Raw genomic sequence first — 25,946 nt, forward strand, 5'->3', positions numbered from 1 at the left:
ACTTAAACAGAAAAGGGATATATTTAACATTCTACCTGCAGGTCAGAAGTACTTTTGCTGCACAGCACTTCCACAGGGATCCCAGCTACCACCCCTGCTCTTCAGGCCAACCTCTACAGAAGCAAAAAAGGTCTCCTAACAAAAAGGTAAAAGCTGCTCCCTTGCTAGTGCAAACTCAAAAATAACAATAAAACACTCACCTTACTCAAACCCAGAAGACACATTTCTTGGAATAGAAGGAGAAGAACCTTCCTCTGCCAGCTTCGGGTCCCAAGTGAGGGGAGGCAGCCCTCGCCCAGGCTAATTAACCCCACTCGGGGTTATTGGCAGCACCTGGGGCAGGGCAGCCCCGCAGGGCCCAGCAGGTCTCTGCCACTGCCCGAGCAGGGCTGGCCCATCTCCAGCTCCCCGGGCAGTGATGATGCTGAAACTCCCATTAGCTGGAGCCCGGGCCATGGGAAACCAGAGCACTGGGGCTCTGTGGGTGCTCGCATGGCTCCCAGGTGTGCCTCTACACAGCCCAAATGTCCTGCTCAGTGCCAGGCTTTCAGAAAAATTGTGCTGTATCACAAAGGCAAAGCTCTGCACAGCCACTGCAATCACAGAAATGTAAAAAAACTATTTTATCAAAGTCTCCTTTCCTGTGAGGCTTTTCCAGTCAGAACAGGTGGAGTCCTTTAGTTTGTAATCAGGCCTAACAAGGAAAAGGTGAGCATCGTTAGGGCATGAACTAAGCACTGCTTAAGCTCATTATCCTCATTTTCCTTCACAGCTGAGTAAAATTTGAATGATTTATCTCAAGATGTATTTGGAAGTCACACTCGGCAAGAAGACCACAGGCAAATGAAAGCTACACTCATCTTTGATACACAGAAAGCTTTTATCATTACACTGATAAATGAATAAGTTACTAATTTATGCTGAAACACCATTTTAAAGGTTATTTGAAGCTTTATTACTTTCATTCATGGATCAGACAAGGCAAAAATTTTGTTCTAGTTTAAACTTTGGCATGAACTAAAACCATTTAAATATCTGCATTCAGATACAAGTGGTTAGGGCTCAACTACCACTTCTGTTTCCCTCCTGATGCCATTCTCTTCTTGAACATAGTTTACAAATAAGTTTTGATTTTCATAGGTGTGTGCATCTCAAGAGTCCAAAGGCTTTTATAGAAATAAAAAATCCCAGTATTTTCTTCTGTATGCAGGAGATGCAGAACTATTTCCCTAAGTGTTTTCCATCTGTATTTGCTGGAATTGGTATCTACTGGTCTTATTGCATAACATATTTTTAAACAATTTCAAAAGCACAACCCACATTTGTTCCTGCAAGGGTCTAAAGTAAAAGTTCACCCTGAGCTGATCTCATCTTGATTTTCTTTAATGAAGAACACTTCTCTCTAGGGAAGACTACAGCTTGCAAATTCCTTGGAAAAGGTTACAATTTCTGTGAATAGCATGCAACAGAATCAAAATTAATTCATGATTCAGTGGAGCATGTTCCTATTTAAATAAGTGTTACTATATTTACTACTCTAGCACTAAAACACAGTGACTCCTCCAGGAAATCACTTGGACCACCGCTCAAAAAAAGTGTATTATGTAAACAGCATCTGTCAAAACAGGAGGATGAGGCCCAGCACTCGGCCATGTAACCCAAGCACCGACCCTGGGCACAGATTGTGACTGAAGCCTGATATTGTCACTCCTCTGCAGTGCCCCAGCAGCAGCCCAAGCTAAACAAACCCCCCCAGTGTCAGGCTTATTCTTCCTCTGCAGGCAGAGCACACCTTGGAAAAGCTAAGAGCAGGTCTTGTTCCCAAGCAAGAGAGTTTTGTATTTGAAGCACAACTAACTCACTTCCTTTCTTGGATGAATTTAGGAAATGCATCCAAGGCAGAGTTACCCATCTTCCTGGGAAAGAGCATCCAGCCCTGGGTCAGAGCTCACAGCGACACCACTGCTCACAAACACGTGCTTGCAGCCCAGTGTGGCTGTGCCCAAAGGCAGTCAGCAGCTCAACACGCCCAGGCAACTGCCATCGCTGTTTTTAATAAAGGCATATCCCACCATTTCTGTTCTGCTTCCACTGCAGAGCAAAAGCAATGTGTGCATTCCAACACTGGCTGCACAGAACTGCTGAGCTGGTGTGTGCCACAGCAACATCCCACACAGGTGGCTATTGCAGGGAGCTGAACTGCAACAAGGGAAACCCCAGGTCTGCAAGGGCTCCTTTCAGTTCAGGAATCCTCAAATCATCAGCCATTTGGAATACTTGTGTATATTGCCCAACACACATACTAAAGATTTCCAAGTGTTCTGACTTCCTTTTAACTCCAATGTATTTGCTTCCACCTTTCGATATTGAATGGAAAAGAGTTTCCTAAGTGGTTCCTGGTGACTACATTCATCTCCAGACCTCACCCTGGCCTTCCAGCATCGACACCATGCCTCGGTTTCCATCACCCAGACAGGGCCAGCTGACACTGATCTCCCTCGCTGTTGCTGCTAAGCACAACCACGCAGTGGAAAACAGCAGAACCTGAGACACCTGGATGCCAGCACTCTGCCATGCTTCCAAAACATGAGAACTGGGACAACTGGATCCTCCTGGGCAGCGTCCAAGTGCTGAGAGCTGAGGTGCAGCAATGCTGGGCCTATGCCCGACCTCTGTGTCCATTCCAGGGCGTGTCAAGCAGCGGTGGTGTCAGCAAGAGGCATTTTTGGATGTTTATTCATGTGCACCCAGGACAGCAGCAGCTGTCCTGATGTTTTAAAGGCTGGAGTCTCAGGAGAGTGCCCCACTTGTATCTTCACCCCAAGTCATAATACCAATGTATTTCATCTTGTCCTCATCCATACAATTTTTGTTAGCAAAAAACAAGATAAGGTAAATCTGGTGTAAATTTAAGTTGTTCAAGGAACAAACTCTCATCTCTGGTCTGAGTAGATACCCGAGATGCAAAATTGAGCTGGCTGAATTTCTCACTGCAAATATTATTTGAATCCACTGTGTTATGCTCGGTACAATATTATTATAAAAATGTATTTCAGAGAAACAGCTTAAAACAATTTCTAAAATGCAGAAATTCCATTTATTATATTGAGAATATAAATTGCAAGAAGTCCTGCAATGCATTCTCTTCACTCTAAGTACAATACAGTACACTGTTCTCCACAATAAGTTACATAAAGGCAAATTTTATATACATATAAAAAAGGATCAGTGCCCAGAACTATTTGCACAGCATATCTGCTATTCAGAAATCAATCATTTAAATCTTTAATTGCCTTCAGAATTCTTGAGCAAAATAAATCCATAAACAGATCTTAATTACCTGGTTTGAGAAAGGTTTTCAACTAATATCTAAATTCAGCAGAAACCATGCAAATGGTTTAACCACCGAATTAGCATTCTCTGCATTCATTCTATAAACAAATGTATTAAAAAATGAGGCATGCCATATGGTATAAGACAATACAGAGAAAAATGACCTGCCTGTGTTTGAATTGTTTATGCTTCCCGAAATACCCAAAAGGTAAGTACCAAAGTAGTAGTGCCATTGTACAAGGCACTAATGAGACCAGACATGCTCAAAAATCCCAATAAGCAAAAACAAAAAAAAAAGAAAAAAAAAAGAAAAAAAAAAAACCAACACAAACCCAAAAGGAAAACCCAGAGGAAAAAGAACCAAAACCCTAAAACATCTGCAAACTGAAAAAGTGAAGAAATAAGGCTGAGGCTGCCAGAATGATCAGTGTAATGAAGAGCATTGTATAAAGATAGACTGTAATAGCACTTGCTTTTTCAGTCACTGAAACAACTATGAGTACATGACACATTACAAAAACATGTCAGGAAAATGCCCAAAGAAAAAGAATGCACAAGGAAAGTACTGGCACACTAGCAAACAGGCCTCTAATAAATTCGTATGGGAATGAAAAGTGGTTGCTCAACTTAACAGATGAGATACATAGGCAGGGCCTTGGAATAATGAGTGGGGGCAAAATTATTTAAGCAAACAAGTTTAATAGCACAGCTCAGTTTCTAGAAGGGATATGGCATCTGCTGTAGGAAAAGAGCAGGCACAGAAACACCCAGCTGCAATGTTCCCAACTTGTCTGATCTATCACTGAAATAAGAAGGTGGCATTTCCTTCACAGTGTGAACTTCCATTATATGCTCTAAAATTCCACTTAAAAGGATTTTCATTCCCACCTCCCCAAATTATTCTCTATTCAACCATGTCAATGTCTGTTAATACAGCAAATGTGGCACCAAGCCCTTGCTGTGGAATCAGCACCCTCCACAGCTGCTGTACTGGTCAGCATGTCCATATACGTGAGATTATTTTCCCACACCTTTCTCTTGTTTCTACAACGGAGTCTAAGTATAGTATCCTTCTAAAGTCACAGTGCAGTGAGCCATACAGACTGAAAATACTCAAGACACGAAAGATTATTTCATTTAATTCTCAAAAGAATGCAAATATAAGAACAGAAATGTACCACGTGGAAAAGTGTTGAACTGTACATTCCACAGATTTTTCCAGTTGATACTGAAGACACTTTCCTTGAACTACATATGCTGTCCAATTTAGCTGAGGTTCTTGAACTCACAAGATGCGTAGGTAAGAGCCTATCAAATGATTACTCAGAAAACAAACGCGAGAACCAAAAACGCTCTAAACTCTTCTTCACTGAAAAAGAGAGGCACTGCATTTGTGAGCTGAATTAAGGCCGTAAAAGGATGCTGGTTCACTGTGAATTCGCAGTCAGAAGCGGGCGGGGGAGCCCTCAGCGCGCGGCCTCGCTGTTAGTCCTGTAGGCCTGCTTGCGGAGGTGCGCCTCGATCTCCTCGCGGAACACCAGCATGCCCAGGTGCGAGTGCGACGCCTCGTTCATGGCTTTGGACTGGATGCACATGCGGTACTGCTCGGGGGTCAGCTCGTCCGCGCAGTGCTTCTCGTGCCACAGGTGGAACAGCCCGGGCACCGGCGTGCGGATCACCATCAGCTCCCCGTGCAGGTACTTCCTGTACAGGTGAACGTCCTCGCCGCCCCAGCCTTTCACTTCCAAGTCAAAACCCCCTACAAAAACAGCGTCAGAAATCGTTATCTGGCCACACTGAAGGCAAGAGCAACACTTTACACCTCATGTGTTACCAGATCTGGCATGACGTTCCAGAAATTCTGTAGCAATTAACTAAGGTTCCCATGCCCATTTGAGGGTATTCAAGAATACCACATCACTTGTGGTGGAAACTGCCCAGGACACAGATCTGCTGACTTCAGAAGGTCTTTAGAGCAGTGTCTCTAAATTGCATTATGCATGACATCCCATGTGACAGCTGCAGAGAACTGTAGGCAAACCTCACTCGCTATGCTTTTGGATTATTTTTAGGAAGCATAATGGATTTTAGCAGCTGGAAAGTGAAGCACCCTATGAGAAATCCTCTCTAACAATGCCAGCAATTACTCCACAGGTCACAATTGAAAAGGCTGGATTAAAGAAAGGAACATGGTTCACCATTTTAAGTTCTCTTGTTTTTCCAGGAAGGACCGCAATGAAGAGCAGCCCAGGCTCTTGTACAATTTCAAAATTCCAGAATTATGAAGTCCTCATTTAGCACTGCCATACAGATGGCAATATGACTGCTATTAGCAATCAGCCTGCATTCAATACACCAGATAGCATGCAGGGCTGTGTTACATCTTCTGGCAGCCTGTGCTCACCACCATCTTCCACATCTAAGTACACCAAGCTGTTCTCGGTTTTAAGAACATGCCACAAGGGGGGGCAAAGCACATTGCTAAAGGCTCCAAGAACTGTATTCAATTTCTCTAGGTTATTTAAAAGAAAGGATGTGAATTCTTCTTGTCTATGTGAATGGCTTATTTGAGTGACATGTTTCTTAAATGTGATTCATTTGCTTCAGACAAACACAAAGTACCAAAAAAAACCCAAAAAAACCCAGCATTTTAAAGAATTCTAGAATGAAATGTTTTTACTAAAACTACTGTGTCTTTTAATACACTCAACAGATGGGACATCAAAATCCAGAAAAGCTAATTTATCTCATTGGTCAAACTTGTCAAGCAAGTCTGACTGCTGGGCTTGGGGAAATAATACAAGAAATAAATATATTACTTTCCTGTAATTAGGTAAGACCAGAGAATCACTTTTTAAAGAATTTTTTTCTTCAGTCTCATCTTACCGACAGTCAGAAAGTCTGTCCGATATTGACAAGTCATCCCAAAGCCAAAATCCCTCCAGAAACCAGAATCCTTCTTGTGTACCTGCAATTTTAAACCAGTATTAATTCTGAAATGTACAATACAACCAAGGAGGGACATTGTACTTGGTTTTGCAGAAAGCTAAGCTCTTCCAATCATTTGTTCAGTGCAGGACAGAGCATAATAACACTTCTTGTATTTCTGTGTCAGGCACTCATGTGGGGCTTCCCAGTGACCTGCTGCTCACTTCACCCTCTGCCTTCCAATTCCACTCACCCTCACTCCAGATTCCACAGCAGTTTCTGCTGCACCACCTCTATTTTATATGTATCTGCCCGGACCAAGCAGTAAATTAGTCCATGGATAAATCATCTGTTCCAAACACTTCATTTCCTACCCATTTTCTAAGGCCACCTTTGTCTCTTGATCTGATACGACATGAAAAGTAAGCTTTGTGATTGAAGTCAACAACCATCATACTGTTAAGTTTAAAAAAGTGAACAGAAGAGCTCAGGGGCTCACTCCTCTCTCAGCTGTCATCATCCAAGACTATATGCAAAACCTTCCTTCTGGCTTGCACACAACGTAGGGAATGAGGGCTATTATGTTTTTTTTTAATACAGCTCTTCTTCATACTTCTCTCTTCTTTTCCTCCTCTAAACCTGTCCATCCCAGAAGTCGCAGCTGCAACACCTAATTTCACCCATGCAGTCTCTCGAAAGAGAGTCATACTGGACACATCATTCACAGGTTTTTGCCCTTCACCAATGCTTTGTTTGCTGAAACGTAAGATGAAAATTGCTGCCCTGCTATGCCACCATCCTCCTGAAATATTGGCTTGCCAAGCCAGAATAAGCAACAGATCAGAACTACCAACTTCATTTGGTTAATTGCAATTACTTCTTTTAAACTAGGTGGAACTCCAAGTTTATCTAAGAATGAGTTTTGTACTGTTTGACAAGGTTTTTTCCAAGTCCTTTGCCCATAATGGAGAAAACTGTTTACATACGCAGTGCCAAAGGTCATAAGATATCCCAAACAGACTATTAAATTACACTTCATTTTGTTTTAATACAAAGCTCACCTAATTCTATCTAGAATAAATCAGGCTGCTCACCAATTGCTGCTCCACAGGAGGTGGTATATCTTGATTGGCATAGACAATAGCAGGATTGTAAAGGCTGAATACCACAGGATAGAAAACTTTCTTCCCTGGAAGTCAAAAGAGAATTGTTACACACTGTGGGCATGCTTTCTGAAGGCAAAAAGAAACCAGAAACACACTTTTTATGTAAAATATTACCTATTAGGAATCTAGTGGAAACAAATAAAAACAAGTTCTAGCTGCTAAGATTCCCACCTAGGAAGCCCTTAACATCTAACCCTTAGGATTAAAAAAACCACACATGTATGCCTATTATATATATTACATTTTATCTACACTTATACATATTTATACATGCTTATATAAAATGTTAGATAGCTCAGTATCATTCTAGGTGATGCAAAAATTCCTGCAATAATGATACGCAGTAAAACTAAAAAATAATCAAATCCAAGTAACACCTTGCATTGTTGAGTTTTATCAATTTATCTCTGTCCACGAACACATAAAAACAGGTACTTCCAGGATATCCTGCAAAGGCATCAAGCATCATGAGAATCCTGACTATGCTGAAAACACCAGTTCTGTGTCTCTTATGGAAGCCAGGTAAATATTTTTCCACTAATGTCTTGCATTGCCAATGCTACAAATGTACTGACAACAGTCCACAAGAATATTCACTATCCTGACTTGGGCATGAATTCTGGAGGAGTGAGCAGCATTTTCAGATCTCATTTGAAACAAAGGTGACAAACTGCCAGTATGAATTTCAAGCAGCCTCTGCATCTCTTGAATTCTCTTTCTCGTTAAAGCTCACAAAATACTCCTCTCCAAAATGTTTTCAATTATTTATACAACTTGTTCCATGAAGTACAGAGACAGAGAGAAATGAAAGAAAAAGCAAGAAACAGGACCCAAATATCTGGCTTCTGGAGAATTTTCTTGCCTGCTTGTTAGGTGAAAAAAAAAATCTGTTGATTCCAAATTAACATTTGGAGAAAATGGTTTCAGACTGCAACAAATTTGAAACAAGAGTAAGCATTAAAAAAAGAACCCAAACAGTTTGACAGGAGAAGGTCTTCAGTAGCATGCTTGTTAACTCAAGAAAGCTTTACCCTTCTTGGCAAAAGCTTGTAGAACAAGCAAGTGTCATACAGACTTAAGAAAAACTATCAATATTTCAGAGCTCAGTCTCCACAAGGAGCATGCTGTAGCTATACTGAAAACCATTCCTTTGTGATATGTCTTGGCCACGTGTGAGAAGAGATAAGCCAAACTTTTTAGAGATTTCAGCATAACAAAAATCATCTTCCACTGTAGAGCATTACAATGAGTTTTGTTATACAGATTTACATCAAGTCTAATTGTTAAAGCAATTAAATTGTCCAGCTTTCTTGGAGACAGCTAAATCTGAAGAGAACATGAAAATTGTACATTGTACAAAAAAGCCTATGTATTCTTAAAACAAGCTACACTAAGGCAGAGAAATCTGTCTAACTATTATTGCCTTTTGTGCAGTGTGATTAGTTTTCCAGGGTGTGTGGTACTAAGTCCCACCATTCTAGTTGAGTTTTCATTGTTTTCTACAGGCTCAGCACAGGTCAGTTGAAGTCAAGCAGGGTGACAAGCTTCGTTCCAGCAACACTAAGGGAACATACCGGGCTCAGCATTTAAGCGACAGCTGTTGAGGAATTCGGCTGTGAAATAAACATCAACATCACAGAAGAACATCAGGACCTCGCCCTTTTCCCAGGCTCTGGCACCCATGTCAAGTCCTCGGCCCCGGTTGAATTCCTCATTCAGAGAGACAAGCGTGTAATTGTGGAAGTCAGTTTCTCTACAAGAAAAACAGAGCCAACCCAAAATAAATCTGTGGGGAGGGGCATTTATAGTTTTTTTAGCATTGTACAGGAATTTCATTCCAGAAATTTCGAAAGGAAAACAGTTATATGATCAGAATGAAAAAAAAAAAGATGTTACACTTAGTTGTCTATTTTAAACCTTGTAAAATGATAGAAATCTGTCTTACTTTATAACTTCATGTTAAATCATTCAGACAGATTAAAATGCTTTTTGTTAACTGACATGAATTAAAATGCTCTCCTGAATTACAATGGCATCTAAAATTTGTTCCCACAAACCAAGAAGTCCTGACCAACAGAAATATCTGTGTCTTTACCAGTTCAGAGAAGATGGCAAACAAGAAGCCAGAGTGCTGGCATCACCAGAATCATGGGGCAAAGGCTGTCTGTGTGGTAGTGCCACCATATCCCAGGCCACTTGCTTCTTCTCACTGTTTCCCACTAGCACACATGCCTGTACTCACAGCAGAAGAGGGAAGGAGCAGCCAAGAGACTGGAAACAGACTCAGAGAACATCTTCAAGCAAAGTTAAGTGTCTACTTCAGAGACACTTCAGAGGACAATGCTTGAAGAGAACAGAGTGACAATATTCAACAGTAGCACCACTATAAAGATACAGAAGCAGGCAAATGCTCAGTGAGCCTGCAGCACTGACTCAGTGCTCTGAGGGACATCTCACAGGGAGCAGGGCAGGCTGCAAAGGCCTCAAAAATTGAGGGGTACAACACACAGCAGGTGCTAGGAAGACTGTAGCAAAAAATGCAGACATTCTGTTCTCCCCTCCTACAAGATACCCTTAACATGTCAGGCCAGCCCTCCATCAGATGCTTCAAGCTGTGTCTGCTCTATGTCATGGAGAGGAGCCTGGCCAGCACAGTGAGACAGGGGCCCAAGGAAGAGCTCAAGGAAAATAGGCTCTCAGCTCAGGGATGAGTGCTAGAGCTCAGGTGGTAAAGAAGCCCCTTGGCTATAGGGTAAAGGATGCTGACACCTGTCCCATCTCTCTGGAACAAAAACCATAAATGAAACATTCGTGAATTTTACATCCATACTGATGTAATGCTGAGACAGCACAATGACCTGTGCTTAAAATTATTTTACAGCTGACAGTAAGTACAGACCTACTTTGACTACTACATTTCTCTTCCTTATCATTAAATAAAATTGTTTCTCCAGTGAGATAACTATTAAAATGTACATCCCTGTTCCAAAGAACTTGCTGAATATCCACTGCAAAACTCACCCCTGTTGTTTTTTGGACTGTCAGATAGAAACCTCAAAGTCTTTTCTGGCTATAACTTAATTTTTAGTAGTCTTCAGGAAACTTTTGCAACCTAATCTGTAAAATGGCAACCATAAATAGAGTACAGTAAATAAATAATAAGTTTTCTAGTAACCTGTAATGGAGTATAAACTTTACTTTGTTTATTTCTTCATTCTTTTTTAAAAGCTGTTTAAAATGCCAATCAATATTGGTTTTACTGACTGATGTTGGATTGATACACTTACCTAGCTACAGATTCTAGGATGCTTTTTACTTCTGACAGACCATCTTGTCCAAAGTACACCACTGTGAGGTGAACACGCTTATCCTGATGAATGCACACATCCCTATAAGCACAAAGATATGCTAATATTAGTAATTACTTGCAACAAAAAACTTCAGGCATTTAAAAGCTACTGCATTAAAAAGAATTAGCAGATTGAAGTATTCTGGTTAGTCATCAAATGGCTTTGAAGAAAACAAGAAAAGATGCTTTCCCCTCCTCTTTCCCCATCTTGCCCATTTACATCAGAAGGTTCCAATACCGTGTGTCACATTCCAATACCTTATTTTATAAACAGGCAATCTACAACTGATGTAATACAAAAATTACGTTCAAGATCATCTGTGTCCAGGTTCACAATGACCCTGAATTTGGCCATTTTGCTGCAATTCAAGAATCTCTTAAGCCCTTTTAGAAGGAATGTTTTCTCCATACAGCAGGTTCAATTACAAACATTCCAAGGCAGTTGCACACAATGTTGGAATCATTAGCTCTGTTGCAATTCAACCAGAATAGGAATTTATTTTGAAAAGAAAACAAAATACTGAAAATCAGGAACATAGCTCACTATATAATCTCATGCACCTACCTAAAGTTTTGCATAAATTGTGCAAATGCCTCAGTTCTTCCAGCAAGAGGAACAATAACGTTAATGATCGATCTAGAAATATCGACTGTTTCACTCTTCACTTTCATGAGGGGTCCAAAAGGTCGGAACAAGGTGACATGCCTGTACTCCATGCCATCCATCTTCTTATAAAACAGCTCATACTGTGTCCCCTTATCTCTTTCTGTACGATAGTAACCTGAAGAATAAGTCACACAAGTAATATGTAAAGTCAAAGATCCCAGCAGTTTTACTTCAGACACACTGGTTTTCCTTAGAACTAAAGACGTGAGGGCAAAGCTTCTGGGCTTCTCCTAAAACTAGATGAAACTTCCACAAACTGTTATTGATCACAGTTCACCCTTCTACCATTTTAGGTCAGACCTGAGAAACAATCCCAAGTGAACTCCAGCTTCCCTTGCTTCTTAGAGACAACAGGTCTCATGGTCCTACGCCAATTTCTCAATTGGAGGTGGGTCTTCCCAACTAAAAGGGAATTCAGCTATTTGCTAAGGAAAAGGATGGGTGAAATCTAATATTGCCTGCTCTTAAGCCCTTCAGTAAGAATCTAGCCCTGAGCTAGCCCACAGTAAAATCTGAGATCATCTGGCCAGTAATCACCACAAGAAAAGTACAATTTGTTCTGGGAGCAGAACAAATGACAGTAACTTGCTTGACAAAGTCTGCAAAATCTGACATGTAGCATCTAAACAAAACAACTGTGTGATAATGTTGGAATGCTTTTAAATTGTTTTCACTGCTGACTAGTAGTTAATGCTTTCTATCTCATAAATTAGTGGAATTTTACTACACCCATAGTCTTCTAAGGACATAGGCAGAAGTTTTCTATGTGGCTGTCATACTTTAGGACAAAAGTCCTACTCAATCCAGAAACAGGACTATCTGTTGAACATAGTTTACCCCCAATATGTGGAAAAAAATCTTTCAGAACAAGATCCTTTAGCTTAAGGACCATCAAAGAAGGAAGTTAAACCAACAGATTAATTTTACACCACATAGGAAAGGACTGAGGCTCATCTGTGGTTTTGACCCTACTAAGCTCTGTGTTGCTAATTCCATGTCTATGCTAACCTGAGAGTAAGAAATGATGACAGAAACAATCCTCCAACAAAAATTCTTTATGTTCATCCCATCTCTGCTTTCCTCTTACCAGCAAGGAAAAGATGTATTATCCAGAAGAACTAAAAGTTATACCATGAACTGGCATTACATTCCAGTTAAGTGGCCACCCAGACCACAGAGAAAGTTACAAAGAGCTGCATATTTCCAAGTGTGATGCACACCCCTGCCCTAACATTATGCATTTCCTTTTACCTGGCTGCCCTTAACCGTCCCTTCTCCAAGCCAGTCTCCTCAGCAGCTGAAATCCCTCCCAGGCCTCCCACCCAGAAAGCAGCTGGTGGCAGGCCACAGAGCAGACAAGCCATACTGGTGACACAGAAGGTCCTCTTTTGTACCCAGCATTGGTATTGTCCTGTTGGTTGTCTTTTATTGCAACTGAATTCAACACCAGACCAAGTATGCAAAGGAAGCAGCTCTCAGCCCTAGGGCAACTTGGGTTTGACTGTCACAGGAACAAGAAAGAAGGGATGAGAGAGTTTTGTGTCTCTCCCTATGCCCAGGCAAAAATTCTCCATGTTCCCTTCCCTTTCAATACAAGAAGCAGAGGAATGTGCACACCACCTTGACCTAACTTATTTCTCTATATCCCAGATTCCATTTACAAAGAAAGAATCTTTTCCCTAAATCTTCCTCTGTGTTCCTCTGCTCCAGCCTCCATCTGCCAGTTTCATTCACTGATGCTCCTCCTTCTGCCCAGCAGTCTCTCTTTTACAGCAAGCTCCTTGCACCCCTCCCATGTCAACTCCGTAATCCATCCTGTCTTGTGGACAAGAACATGCATTGGCAGACCCAATGGGAGATGTGGATGACCACCACAGAGGGGCTGTGGGACACATGGTGTAGCAGAACAAGCTGGTTCATCACACTGGAACTCAGTGATGACTGAACCTCTCAACTGAGAGGCTTTTACCCTTTGAACAAAGTTCTGCAGTGCTCTCCTTGAAAGGACTGAAATCCACATTTATGCTTTTGTCAGCACAGAGGTGCATAAGTATGCACCACATTTTAATGCTCATTTTCAAATAATAATTAATTACAAGCACTGAAAATGGTGTTCCAAACAATGAAAGCTCACAATGCTGACTGCCAGAAGCAGCACAAGATTTAAAATCCCTCTCAACCATTTTCCATTCCAACCCTTTGTGCTGCAGTCCAGCACTGTAGCTTGAAAACAGCATCTTGGTTAATGGAGTAGCTGATGCACCATGGTGCTAGAACAATAGACAGCAAATACTTTGTACCAGGGCTCCTGGCAAAATTAACATTCAGTATTTTATATTTTATTATTTTGTCTGCTATCCAATAGCTGTTTACAGACAAAAATACAATTTGCATAACACATGAAACATAAGTGAAGTTTTTAAAAAGCACACCAGCTGCCAATATCGTATCTTAAATCAAGTTATAAGCTTAGATGTCAGTCCAACAGAAGGCTGAAATACAGAGCAAAAATTACTTAACTAATTTTAAAAAAATTAAACTAAAGCAAAACTGCTGCAACTTCATAAAGACCTTTATATGCAAATTAAAATCCGAATAATGCCTAGCCAACATTCAATTGCTGAAATACAAGATTCCAAACTTTTGAATCTCATCATGCTACTAGCACCACATTTCCTTTAAATAGTATGCACTCCTAGAGTTATTAGCTTCTGTTGCTAATCTGCTAATTTGAATACTTTTATGGGACTAAAGTTTCTATACACAGAAGCCAGATTTGAGAACAGCCAGAAAAAGAACCCATATCTGGTTTACTTCTTAGCGTACTCAGCTTTTTATCACTTGGAACTGACTCATTTAATAAAACCTGTTATCTCACCTTCCAACTAGCATACACTGGCTGCCATCCAAAGGAGAACTCCACAAGCAAAGAGGTAAAAAGAAGCAGAAATAATTTAACAGCTGCTATTCCTGGTCCATGAAGCTTTACTCCCTTTGCAGAAGTTCTGCTTCTCAGCAAACAAATGAAACATATGAATCCTGGGTATCAATTACTATCAAAGCCAAAAAGCTGCTCTTCTATTGCCTTGAATATTACTTGCTTTACAACTACCAGGAAGTGTTTGGTCTATGGATTGAAGATGTAGGATCTGTTTTTTTGTGTGTATTAAGAGTTCTCCACTGAAGCTGGCCTTAACCAGCACACAGGCAGGGGCTGTTAGCATGAAAAACAGCCCACGCTGTTCTATGGATGGCAAGCACTTGGAAGCTTGCAGCACAGGAATAAAGGAATTTTACATTTCAAGGATGGGTGGGGAGTCTTCCTTTTTTGATGACTTTGCCCGGTTCCAATTGGAAGCATAGAAGCAAGAGATATGACCCAAACAACACTGCTAGACATTCAATAACAAGACCTTTATTAGTGATTAGCTAATTGCTTATTAGCTTCTGAAAGCATGCTAGTGCTTCTATTTTCCAGCAGCTAATTTTAAATGTTTGTGCAATGGAAGAGCTTGTAATCTCTTGATTAAAAAAGCCAATTACACTGATAAATGTAAACTCAAATAAGCCAGTTACACTTATGGTGAAGTGTGTCCATGAAGGCTCCTCAAAGCTTCTCTATCACCATTCAAGACTCAATGTCACACACTCTGGAGAAAGGGAACAGACAGAGGTAATACTATGATCTCTGAATTACTCTCCATTTCTCAATATTATCAAATACCAAAGAAATCTATTCTTAATGGAGGACTATCTTAGAACATGCAGTTCTGCAACTAGGTCCATTGCTCATAATCCTAAATCCATTCCCTTGTGAAAAATATGTAAAATTGCATCTTTTATCCTGTCTAGGGATAGTCTTCATCCACGGGGAATAGGATACTCTTGTTTCTCATACACTTAGATCTAATGTAAACACTAAGGAAAAAAAAAACTTCAAAGGGTTTCTCAAACAGTAACTGCATAACGAGACTTTTTTCAGGTCAGATTTTTGTTCTGTTAATATTAGAATTCTGGAAATTTCATTATGGGTTGCTACAAAGGAAAACAGGCACAGACAACAGAGCTGAGAAATTTGCTGGTTTTCTCTTCATCAGCAGAACAAATCAACTGAGCTTTGTGAAAAGTAATTTGAAATTTTCAGGAAGTATCTTTGTAGTTGTAATATACAGTTAGAAATATATATATTTTTTTTTTTTTTACTTAGTGCTATTGCTCAAAGCCTGCACATAACCATGATGTGGCTGTGACAGATCTGCCTTATCAGAATTCCAAAGCAGATCTGGATCATCAGTTTGTCTTGCAACATTAAAAAAATAACATGAGTTCAGGAAACACTTGTCCAGAGTGCTCCCTGTTGTGGATACAACTTCCTTGCACCACTGGTAGAAGACAGAACACTTTCATGCAGAGCCCACAGAGGCTGAGCATGCAGCAAGGCATCTGCATGAACACTTAAACTGAGGATACAGAGCAAAAATGTAGAGTGGCAACAAGAAAGTTGGCATCCATCAGTATGCATTTGGAACTTTTTTGGCCTGCCCAGTATTAAGAGTAATAAAAATCAATAGATTCAGACTACCACAAGTATTATCAGCTAATTGAGTGTACTTTTCCAGAAAAATTTATTTAGGAAATTCCTATTTTTGAAATAGAAAGCAGATCAATTTTAAATTCAAGTTATTAGTATTAGTTGTCTCAGATTACTCCAATATAGATTAATCCTAAAATACAGTAAGAAAAAAAAATTCTTGATTTATTTTCTAATGAAGGCAATAATACTTAACTGACTGAGCATCAGAGGCAACATAAATGCTGGGACAGAACTTCAGACATATTCAGCAGACATTAAAAGACAACATTAACTAAGACTGTCTATAAGAAATTATATTCTAAACTTACTTAAACAGTCACCAAATTCTCTAAGGAGAGAGTACCTGAAAGTACATATCACAAAAAATTACATGGTTCAAAGTTTAGTCTACTATTTTACAAGTCTAGAAAAAAAGCAGATATAATTCCCAGAACCAAATACTGACCTATATAATAATAGTCTGTTGAGGTAACAGGCTAGAAGACTTCAGAATAAAAATTTCTTGTAGCACAGTTTTGTAGGTAAGTTTTTGTATATAGATATGCAGTAGTTTTGAGAAAAAAATCCTGCAAGTCAGAAGATAAAATCAGCTTATCTATACTGAGCATAAAACGTGATGGTTATGTATTAACTAATGCAGTACCCTGTCTTTTCTTTTGTCCTAGAAGTGAAACCACATACCAAGTTTCTCAGCCTCCAGTTTCAAATTGCACAATACTGAAGTTTTAGGCACAAACCACTTATTACAAAATAATTACCAACCGAAGAGGATGTAGAACTTAAATTATTTGCTTCATCTGAAGTCAGCTAAGAAAAATCCGTTTCTCTAAATGAGCAACACTAATCCAGCAACAAATTTGATGTATCTTAGGACAGTTACAGGACCTGTTCTGACTTCAGCTGATACACCAAGTCTTTTATGCAATTTGATCCTACCAGTTTAGGACAGCTTAAGGGTGTAGTATTTTATAAACAGAATGGCATCAGCTTTCCAGCTGGACTTCCATCAAATGGGGATGCACAGGCAGAGGAGGCAGAGTGCTAGAGCCTGTTTACAGAGCTGCAGGGCAAGGGACCTGTGTGTACCAACACTGGCTGGGTCTGCTTCTTACCTCTGACTTCTGGAAAAACAGGGGTGGGGAAAGATATGCTAACATTCATAAGATGCCTTTTTGCTGGCTGAATTCGCCAGTAGTATTTGCACATAAAAAACCCACAGAATACCCACACAACCCACAACTTCTATCTGAAGAAAGATACTAATCAATGTAGATAATGCTACAGCTGGTTGCTAACACACCCATATGCAGCATAAAAGACTTGTCTTTCCCTATAGTTCCCGTAACCCTGTGTTTGAAGCTCCTGTCTTTACAGCAAAAGGAAATTAGTTTTATTTCCAAAAACAAACACTGGTGTGAACAGAGGCAGAGGTATGAATAGGTATGAATTCTAAGGTCCTAAACTACTTGCTTGCTTGAATGTCTGTCATTAAAGGCATTACACTAAAAAAATCAATAGCTATTTCAGTCACGGTAAAATAAAAATCCACGTGAGCATAATCAATATCTAAAACAGCAATGGAATAGCAGCTGAATACTTAATGTAGAAAGAAAGCCCAAGAATGATAACCCCTGGGAAAAATAATAGGGTTTTAAATGAGAACTGTGCTAAGAGCCTAACACAGGCTGTATTGCATTGACCCAGTTGAGTGGATTCCATGGCCTGTACCACCTTCTGGAATGAAGAAGAGTACTTGCATCAAACTTTAAACATAGTAGCTGTTAAAAGCAGAGACTTTTTGAACTACAGGCCAATTACATCATCTGAGACTGAAAGAACCCATTATTTCAAGGCCAGTGGTACCTTTCTCCAGCATGTTTGCTTAATAATACAGACATCAGTACTTACTTCAGAATCCCTTCTACAGTAATGGTCTTATAACATGGTCCACCTTTTGGTCTTTAATGGCAGTATGAACGGTATTTATTACTGTAGGTACGAAAAAGAGGTACTAGGGCAGTTTTTGATAATGACCATGAAAGGTCTAATCAGGACACCTAAAAATACAAACCCCATTAAATGCCTGTTGTGACATTCTGCTAAGGGGCTGGGAAGCACGTAAACATACCTTCGATAAAATCATTTTCACTATACAGCTGCCTGTCTCCTACTCCATCATCTTCATCTTGTCCATCTTCTTCATCTGGATTATTGATAACTTCTAGGCCAGCCTCAATAACTTCCACCAGTTCATCTCGTTTATCTTTTCTAACGGGTTTCTCTTCTGGATGCCGAGTGAGCCCCATCTCCAACTGGAACACTTTCATGGATGTAAAGCTTTCAAAAGGAATGACTCCATACTCACTAGGCAGTTTGGCCCCAACGCTCACCTCAGCTTTGTCAATCTGGGAATGAAGAAACTCTAGGAGATCATTGGATGTTTGTTCTTTGGTGCCCTGGTAGTTCATACCATTGACCTTTGGGGTTTTTTTTTCCTGCAGGGACTTCAATTTGTCACTCATTTCCTGAAGCTCTTGCTTTAGCTGGGCAATCTGACGTTTCAGACTGGTAGCTCGGTTTTGATAATGCTCTTCTTGTTCCTGCAAGAGAGCTTGATAGTATTCTTTACCCATGCTTTCACCTACGACACCAGGCAGAGATCCATTGCCATCTGTTTGTGGAGCACACTCCAGCAAATACATGAGCAAAACTAAACTGAATAGTAAAGCAAGGCCCACCAATAGCCAACGAGTCCTGGCTTGAATTACAAAGCCTCTTCTGGGCATTCTTATATTATTTCTGTTTCCAATCCTAAAAGATGACTTATCTGCTCTTGCTTTCCAGGGGACATCACCCCAGATTTCAAATCTTAGAGAGAAAACACAACTGTAATAGCTACTACAAGTTCTGGTAACATAGCAGATGAGCACTTTTCAAGCTTTGCTTTAATCAGGTGTCATTGAAGAGATGTAAATCTGAAGTTCCTGTGTCATCCATAACCATCAACTGTAAGTCTGGCTGACGCCATACAATTTGTTCAGGATTTCCTACCCCAAACAAAAAAAAACTGCAAAGGCAGAGGAAGATGGAAGACACCAGCAAGGAATCATATTTCCATTTCCTAATTCAGCCCTAGTTGAAGGGGCCTAGCTTATTTGAAGTTTTGTGAAGGAAATCTGCAAAAGTAATTTTGTAAGCTTTGAACAGACAGCAATATTTTCCCCCCCACTATGTGTGAGAGCAATCTACAGTTTAGTAATAGTAATTTTCATTGGCTAGTCTTGCTTTTCCTCTGGCACTTGAGTATTTTATTCCACTTCCCCTCCTTTCCTTGGAATCTGTGGTTTGAGTCAGCAAACCGAAGACAGAACCTAAAATTAAAAGGAAGGAGCATATTAGAACTACAAAGCAGACAGTCATTTGAGAAACACATGAACAAAGTTCTAACACATGCATGCAAAAAAAAAGACTGCTGGTGGAAGGAGTGATAAAGGGAGAAAGACAAAGCATTTCTTTCTTTTGCATTGCCCATCAGCAGCTCCCTCTGACACAGCGCCTGGAAAATAGTAATATGGACAGTCCAATAGAATGCATTTGTCACACAGCTACCCAAAGTAGTAACAGTTCTTCTCATCTCACCGTGGTTTATTTCACATTTGTTTTAACTCCCCCATTCCTTCATGGGTTTTTGTGAGAGGGAAAAAAGATATCAACAAACCCCATGCCTTTCCTACTCCTCTAAACTAAAAAAAAAAAAAATAAATAAATAAAAAAAAAATCCATGAACTATTTTGAAGCAGCAGAAGCTTGCAATTTCATTTGCTTTTACTTTAAGTAAATACCTTTCAGGGTATAACTGTTCACTCATGAATAAATTATTACAGATTTAAATATCAAAGTTTACAGAAACTGCATTTCAGATCAAGTCTAATTCAAAAGAAATTAAAATTCAAATGCCAATCCCTGATTGATGAAAGGGATCCTGAGATTAGCCATCTGCTAATATTTCCATCTTCTGATATGGTTAGGCTAGCATGAAGAGGCAGTGACCATTTGCATGGGTCACACTCTTACTTGACTGACCAAACCAGCCTAGAAGGAAAGACCAGAGAAACAGCCCACAGTTATGGAAGAGGGGGATACCAAAAGTCCTACTCAGCACTGAGAGTCAGCTAAATGTTTTATGGGCCTCCTCAATGACAGCATAAAAGACTAGGAAGTAAGCTCAATGCATGTTAGTCTACTTTCAACATTAATAAAATTTAAATTCATTTAAAATTTGCTTGTATAAAATAAGTGAAGCTCATTAAAATTTATCCAGGGACCTATTAACTCTACATCCATTTTGACTGCGTTATGCAATTATGGTTTGGGGGAAGTTCTGAGACTCCCAGTTTAGTTTCACTATCCTTAGGAGACTAAAAAAAATGGCTCACTCCCATATTCCTACATGGGCTAGACAGACACTGCCAGCTGCCACCCAGCCCATCCTGTGCTGACCCTTCGTGTCAGTCAGGGTGCCACAATGCTCCCATGTGTTTACAGCAAACCCCTGGCACTGCGTCTCCCCGATTGTGTCTTTGTGACACTCCTCCCTTCCCACTCAGCTTGCAGCAGCAGGATCCTGATACTGCTCCAGTGCTAATCAGGTACCCTGATCAGTGGTGGTGTCATATTCAGCATCTTCACTTGCAAGAAAGCTCCAACTGCAAGGCCTGAAAGACTAAGTGACTTATTCATGCCACCAGCAGCAATGCCTGCCACAGCCACACAAAGTTTGCAGGTGTATCATCCACACCAGGTTTGGCAAGAGTTGCACACCTTAGAGTTGTCCAGCTTTAGTCTATAGGAGTGCTCAAAGCAGTTTTTAGTATTTATAGTGCTAAAGTCCCTGTTAATAAATAATTTACACAGGTTATGTAGAAATTATTAATACAGCAGATTGAAGACAATTACTCATCTGAAACTGAAGTTTCTGGAACACATGGAAAGCTACTGGAGATTCTGATACAAAAGAAGTAACACTTTTATCAACTGAATACTAGATAACATCCTTTCAAGTTCAGACAAGCCGGAATTTAGTCACTCCTCACTGCATAAACACAGTATTATATAAATGCTTATTGAATGTCTATAAAGAGTGATCAACTCCAGATGCATCCTCAGACTACTGACCAGTGTCCAGACGTGATGAATCAAGGGAGACAGAAGAAAAATTCTACAGGATAAAACCAGTTCACAGAAATGATACCATATCATCCCAAGCTTTCTTTAGTACAAAGATGACCATATGATGCTTTTTTACATTTCTTACTGAATTCTTGTTCTGTTAGACTGCAAGAGGCGAAGCCACAATTAACAGCATAAAGAACCATAAGTTTCTATAAACCTCAGTGAAGTTACTCCATGCAGAAGCTGACACATCTTCAATCAGTAAAGGCATGTTGGAAAACGATTCAACTATCTAAATCTAACTTGCATAAAATATCAGTAAATCAAGCCCCAACTAGTCTAATTGTTGTTAACTCACAAATCAATACCCCTGAAGATGGAGCATTAGTTCTAGTAGGCTTTTGTAGTCAATTCTTGCTGCACCAATAAACTGCCCTGTCCTCAACTTTGATGAGTCCCTAAGTTCCTTCAGGTCTCATTCCTGTCTTAGAAGCAAGGGAGAACAGATTTCCTGATGTGGTGCCAAGAGGACACAATGTACCAGGAGACTGAGATCCCCTCAGAGAATAGCAGGGGGCACTGAGAGAACCCTTGCTCTTCCTACCTTTCCTCACTGTGGCGGAACAGACATCATAATGGCAAGCATGGATCAGGGAAGCCACCACAGCCCGCGGGGACTCGCTGCTGGACATCTGCAGATTCCTGGCCCTTCCCACCAGCCCTTCACCTATTCACAGCACACGGCTGTGTGCGGAGCACTGGCCTGAGGGGTGCTCAGGGAAGAGATGCAATAACCCACTCCTGAAGCAGTGAGAGCCACACCAGCTCACTGGTACTTTTCCTTCTGGGCTCTAATTATTCCTTCATTATCTGAAACCCTTCATCTATGGGCTAGTGACAATTCTATTAACAAGACAGCCCTGTACAGAGACAGGCATTGCCCATTTGTGTTTGACCATTTTTTCACCATAAAGAGCAGACGTTTTTCCCACTAGAGCTCCACCGTGGCCTTTAAAGGCCAGGAATGTTTGTGCAACCACTTACGTCGAACATTAAAATTTTAAATTGCATATGGAGAGCTGAATGGGTAAGTTAGTTTGCTAAAGCAGTGGGAACTGAGCCAATTGACATATTTTTCTTTTTCCTTCAATACTACTGCTGCTGAGGGAAGTCATCATAAAAGAGTAAGACACATTTCATTTTGAATACTTCACAGAGTAAAGTGAAAGGCGAAAGTGTAAGAATCTCCCTTCCATTTTTCCCCACTGGAAAAGGAGAGCTTATGAGTACTCTATTTCACTATTTTCTCTTTTCAGAAAAGTGGCGGGGGAAGAAGCCCTTATTTTGCATATTTACAACCCAAATTTGATATGAATTTGGTCTGGCACAGCCCTACTTTAGGAATTCCAGGCTGAACTAGGCTGTAGAACATGATTACAAGAGAAAGCAGGCTGTGAAATCCCAGAACAAGCAAAAGCACATGGGATCCCAAAAATCACAATAGGGAAACTAACTGGGTTACATGGAACATTCTGAAGCTTATAAAAAGGGACAGTAAGATTATCTGATAATTAGTGATCATAAAGAAGTCCCTGGAATTTCAGTGCTTAAAGATTAAGTTCCAAAACTTTAAATTGCACCTGATATTGCATGCTGGTATTTAACTGCCTACCAGTTCTTCAGAACTAGTATATTAGCAGTAGTCTGTACGATCTCCAAAGAATGAGACATGTGAGGCTTATACAAGTCTTAAAAAGATCTGCAGGTTTTCCAGAGGCACTTGGTTACTAATTCTTTCTGCATTTCCAGGGGCTTCTGTATATTCAACAACGGAAATGTTTCTGTTCCTTACAAAAAATTCATTGATTCTCTAAGCACAAGGGAATAGACCAGCATGCTAATTGATAATGCTTTACATTTTTAAAAATTATATTAGCATTCTGTTTTTGTTCCTTGTTGTAAAGGACAAGTGCATCTTTCTGAAGTGGGGAAACATTCACATTTAAGGCATTGACCTAATTCAGTACGCACCTGGCTTCATGCCAGACTGTGGGGACTTTCCCTGTGTGAGCATGCTTTACTTTAGACATGCCCTTTTCATTCAGCATGCCCTAGACGGACACTGTTTAGCTGCTCATGAAATTCCAGCTGGGAGTTATTTTATTGTTCATAATTTCACCCAGATGCTACAGATATTCACTGTCTTAAGCCTCCTCCACACACATATTTCTCTTCTTGGCAAGTTACACAATGAAAACATAAGGTCCAATCTCATTCCTTGCATATTCTCTTCCTGTTCTGAAGTACAGTGCCACTGAGAACAGAATAGCTTGGCATGTTGGAGGAACACTGGATACACCTTTATCTTCTCACTTGCTGAAACCAAACACAAAGCAAGACAGGCAACTGCTGTTGCAGGCAATCTTTGCATAAACCCTGGAGTGAAACACCTCAAACCATACCTTAAGTACACATCACTTCATCTCTGCTTAGACAGTCTGAGGCATAGCCTCACAAAAGACAAAAGAATTTGTCCAGGGTTTTATTACACAGTTCTAATTGAGCCAGTACCTAAGTCAGACTTGTCAGCTATTAGGAAGAAAGAGAAAAAAAAAAAAATCACAAGAATGAACTGCTGAAGTTCTCATTTTCCATGGAAAACTATTCAAGAATTTCACCCTCTACTGACCAAAAAAACCCACCTTTTTATTATAATTCTGCCATCTGGTATGCTTTCAGCTATGGCTCTGCCTCCCAAACACAAACACATGCACTGCTGGATGGGAGAGAAGTTAAAAGGCACTATCAATTTATGGAAAGACAACTTGCATTCAATAAAACCAATAGGAAAGTGAAAATAATCACAAAGTATTTTAGACTTAGCAGTTTCACACTGAATTCTGAAAAACCTGAAAGTTTTGCTTGTACACATTGCAACTACTGCCCAGGGTAAATCATTAACATCAAGAACATGCAGCAGCTTATTTTCAACTTTTTGAAAGTTTAGAGTATGACACACTGTCCCAATTCACCCCAACACCCCCCTTTAGTTGGTCAGCACTGAACCTCAGCTTTGCTGCTCATCTTACCTGGTTGACACCAACAGGAATTTTTCAAGCTACCTCTTGATTTTCATCAGTTTTCTTTCCTCTGCCAAAGCCAGCATCCCATGGGGGAAATGGGAACAATGATGACTACACTGATCACTGAGCATCTCAATTCATTTTTAATGAAAGATGTGGGGGAAAAAATGAACAGTGGTGAACTGTCCACATTATGAACAGCCTGTAATGAATTTTCAAGTGCCCAAGCATTTCTGCAACAGGTAATATCAGATATTTCTTTAATTAATAAACGGGGGAAAAAAATCATGCCTTTGGCATGAGGACCACTCTAGAACTCACAGTACACCTGGAATAAATACTTTCAGCATGGGAACCATAGGAAAAAGTTACTTCAGTGAAGAGTGCAACAATCACAGGATTTATTACTCAAAAAATAATATTCTCCATGCAAATGGTTTCTCTTACAAAAAGCAACATTTTGTTTTGCCAGCAGAAATGCTGTGCTCCAAAATAAAATTAAGACCAAACCTCCACAAATTTCCACTGCCACATTAGAGACTGCAGTATACAGGGAAGATATATTGGGTTTCTTATCTCCTGTGTTTCATGTGATAGATCAACTCACTCTCAACACCAGGGAGAGATAAAATCAGTAAAAACTGATCTGACTTTTCCAAGGACCAGATCCTGCTTATTAATTACATCTTCTCAGGATATGCAACTAAAAAACATGCTTTGTACTAACTTTTAAAACACAGAAACACAGAAAAGAGTAGGGTTTCATTTTAATAGCAGTATTCAATCATCTCAGAAATCAAGAACAATCAAGCAGGTCACGCTCTCTACAGCTTGCCCAAACTCTCTCTTGCAATTTCTGTCTCAGTTTCAAGTTCCCAGGAATGTGTTTTTACAACAGCAACACAGGCCTCGGGGGCTGCAGGAAGGACCCATCCTGCTCATGCAGCACACACCCCTTCCCTGCCCCATGTACATGGCCAAAAAATAAATCAGCTTGCCAAGCTGACAGAATAGCAAATACTGTGGGTTTTACTGCCTTGGTTCTCAGAAAAAGCAAGCAGAAGGTGATATCTAACAACCTACAACCTAGAAATGGTGGTATTTTTGCCATGACAATGCCTGGAAAAAGCAGTCATGCTGTCAAGCTTGAAGGAAATATTAACTGGACTATAGTGGTTTAAATGCAATTCTTTCATAATTTACTGTGAAATAACAAGAGAAAAGAGCAACCTTTTGCTGAAGCAGTTTTATCTCCTGTAAGTGAAAGGAGCAAGCAAGTTATCGCTTGTCCTGGCACTTGTTGTTCCTAAGCAAAACTAAATCCATTACATAGTTAAGTGGACAAATGAAAGAACAGTATTATTCACATTATTTACTTTATAACTAATCCAAAGTAAGCAATGAGCTTATGAATAGAAGCCCTGCTTTGGCTCCAGTGAATCCAAAGCAAGTTCAGTTGTCTGGAAAATGCTGAATTAAAATTGAAACCAAACCAGCTACACCTCAACCACACTGGTCAGTATTATTCCATTTCAGGAAACAAAAGTCAACTCTCAGTCACTTTGTTTTTATGAAGAGAGACATCTACTTGGCAAGAAAAACTAGGTAAAATGTCCTAGGTAGGACCAAGTGAAGGAGTTTCATTTGCTTGCTT

At 40.1% G+C, this 25,946-nt stretch overlaps 1 protein-coding gene across 2 annotated transcripts in view; it reads right to left on the bottom strand.

The window, feature by feature from the left end:
• Positions 1–3,074: 3,074 nt before the first annotated feature.
• The window catches only part of CSGALNACT2 (chondroitin sulfate N-acetylgalactosaminyltransferase 2), a 31,975-nt gene continuing 9,103 nt past the window's right edge, over positions 3,075–25,946 (bottom strand). For both annotated transcript variants that reach the window (XM_021526664.3, XM_021526665.3), the window contains exons 2-8: positions 18,166–19,408; positions 11,342–11,558; positions 10,715–10,816; positions 9,002–9,180; positions 7,356–7,450; positions 6,220–6,301; positions 3,075–5,092 (exon numbers count right to left, since the gene is read on the bottom strand). In XM_021526664.3, coding sequence (XP_021382339.1) covers positions 4,800–5,092; positions 6,220–6,301; positions 7,356–7,450; positions 9,002–9,180; positions 10,715–10,816; positions 11,342–11,558; positions 18,166–18,823 — 1,626 coding nt within the window. In that variant the 5' untranslated portion in view covers positions 18,824–19,408 and the 3' untranslated portion in view covers positions 3,075–4,799. The remainder of the gene's footprint in view (positions 5,093–6,219; positions 6,302–7,355; positions 7,451–9,001; positions 9,181–10,714; positions 10,817–11,341; positions 11,559–18,165; positions 19,409–25,946) is intronic.

This window comes from Lonchura striata, chromosome 7 (genome assembly GCF_046129695.1).
Source record: "Lonchura striata isolate bLonStr1 chromosome 7, bLonStr1.mat, whole genome shotgun sequence".
Taxonomy (NCBI): Eukaryota; Metazoa; Chordata; class Aves; order Passeriformes; family Estrildidae; genus Lonchura; species Lonchura striata.